We start from the raw sequence: 1,690 nt of genomic DNA on the forward strand, positions 1-1,690 counted from the left end.
AAGGAACCACCCACCTTATACTTATTACAAAAGAAAAGCTATTCACCCATTCTTTTAAAAATATATTACAACTGTGGTGACATCAGCAATTTGTCCCTTTGATGACATCATCAACTGTGCACTTTGATGACATCATCAAAGGTGTCACTGAAGACCCAATGACATCATTGTGCAGAGAAACGCATCAGTTCATGACATCAAATGACATCATATGACATCATAGGTCATTGCTCCTAGATCCCCTTTACTACTAACACTGACAAATTGTCAGAGTTGTCAACTTCTAAACAACTTGTTACTTGGAAGAAAAATTTGACTTGTGAAAAGATCGGCAAGAAAGAAGAGAAATGAGTGAAATAAAAGAATTTGCGATTTTAGGCGCTGGAGTAGCATTTGGCTACATTGCTGCTAGAGCTTGGTGGAAAACATTTAATGAAGTTCCAAACATCCAAGAAACAGATACGCAAGAGTTAATGGAGGAAAATCACAGAGAAGAGTTAACAGAGGAAAATCACAAAGAGTTAACGGAGGAAAATCACAAAGAGTTAATGGAGACACAAGAGTTAATGGAGGAAAATCACAAAGACTTAACGGAGACACAAGAGTTAACGGAGGAAAACCACAGAGAAGAAATATCNATACGCAAGAGTTAATGGAGGAAAATCACAGAGAAGAGTTAACGGAGACACAAGAGTTAATCGAAGAAAATCACAGAGAAGAGTTAACGGAGACACAAGAGTTAACAGAGGAAAACCACAGAGAAGAGTTAACGGAGGAAAATTACAAAGAGTTAACAGAGACACAAGAGTTAACGGAGGAAAACCACAGAGAAGAAATATCAAAGACAGAGGAGTTAACGGAGGAAAATCAAAAGATAAAGTTGATGGAGACCAATGAAAACTTGGTTGAAAGACTTGTATCACCAACAGATAATTTAGGGAAACGTACTGACTCAATTCTGTCTAATGCCATCGACTCTGCACTTTCTGCTAGTCCCCAACAAGATAATGGAAAAGTAACAAAGACACCTAAGATGTCCAGTCCAGTGATAATTGCTTGTCACCAGTCTCAAAGATTTGTTGAAGCAGAAGAACATGAATTGAAACTAAAGAGCAGGGCAGTACATTCAAATCCAAATTTCCCAACTATCTCAATCAAAGGAATGTGTAGAATCTCAGAAAATGACATAAATAACTGCTGGTTTACTGCCACAATGCAGGCTGCTTTGAGTCTAAAGTCAGTAAGAACAAAACTTCTCCAAGAAAAGAAAGCAGACTTTCTAGACATCACAAAGTCCCACATACCAGAATGTTCAAAATTGTTTGTGTCAAGCCTTGACCACCCTGATGAACCCTTCAGCCCATCAACAATCTCCCCCTGTTTGGTTGAACTGAGTCATCTGAAACCTTCACTGGATCTAAAAAAGCAAAGTAATATTACAGAATTCCTAGAAGCATTGATGAGGTGGTTAAACAAGTGTGGGATTTACTCAACTCTATGTATTGAAAAAATCACCAAGTGCAGAAAATGCAGGGCGATCTCAAGCACTTCAGAAAACTTAGGTCCTCTTTGTTTGCTCTCAACTCCCAGACAGAATGACACCATGAACTTGCTTCTCCGACACCAGTTTGTTTTCTTCTTCCCCGTTGAAAACTGCAAATGCTGCCGTTCCAGCGTCGCATACGATGTG

The 1,690-nt window shown here is 38.9% G+C and overlaps 1 protein-coding gene across 1 annotated transcript; it reads left to right on the forward strand.

Moving 5' to 3' along the window:
- Positions 1-76: 76 nt before the first annotated feature.
- On the forward strand, positions 77-1,690 carry LOC112140090 (the record flags this gene model as incomplete). The annotated part of the gene is given in 2 exon segments (XM_024263006.2): positions 77-479; positions 659-1,690. Coding segments are annotated over 2 exon segments (1,164 nt in total), but the record flags the coding sequence as incomplete, so codon positions are not given.

The sequence above is a fragment of the Oryzias melastigma genome, unplaced genomic scaffold, assembly GCF_002922805.2.
Source record: "Oryzias melastigma strain HK-1 unplaced genomic scaffold, ASM292280v2 sc01495, whole genome shotgun sequence".
Lineage (NCBI taxonomy): Eukaryota > Metazoa > Chordata > Actinopteri > Beloniformes > Adrianichthyidae > Oryzias > Oryzias melastigma.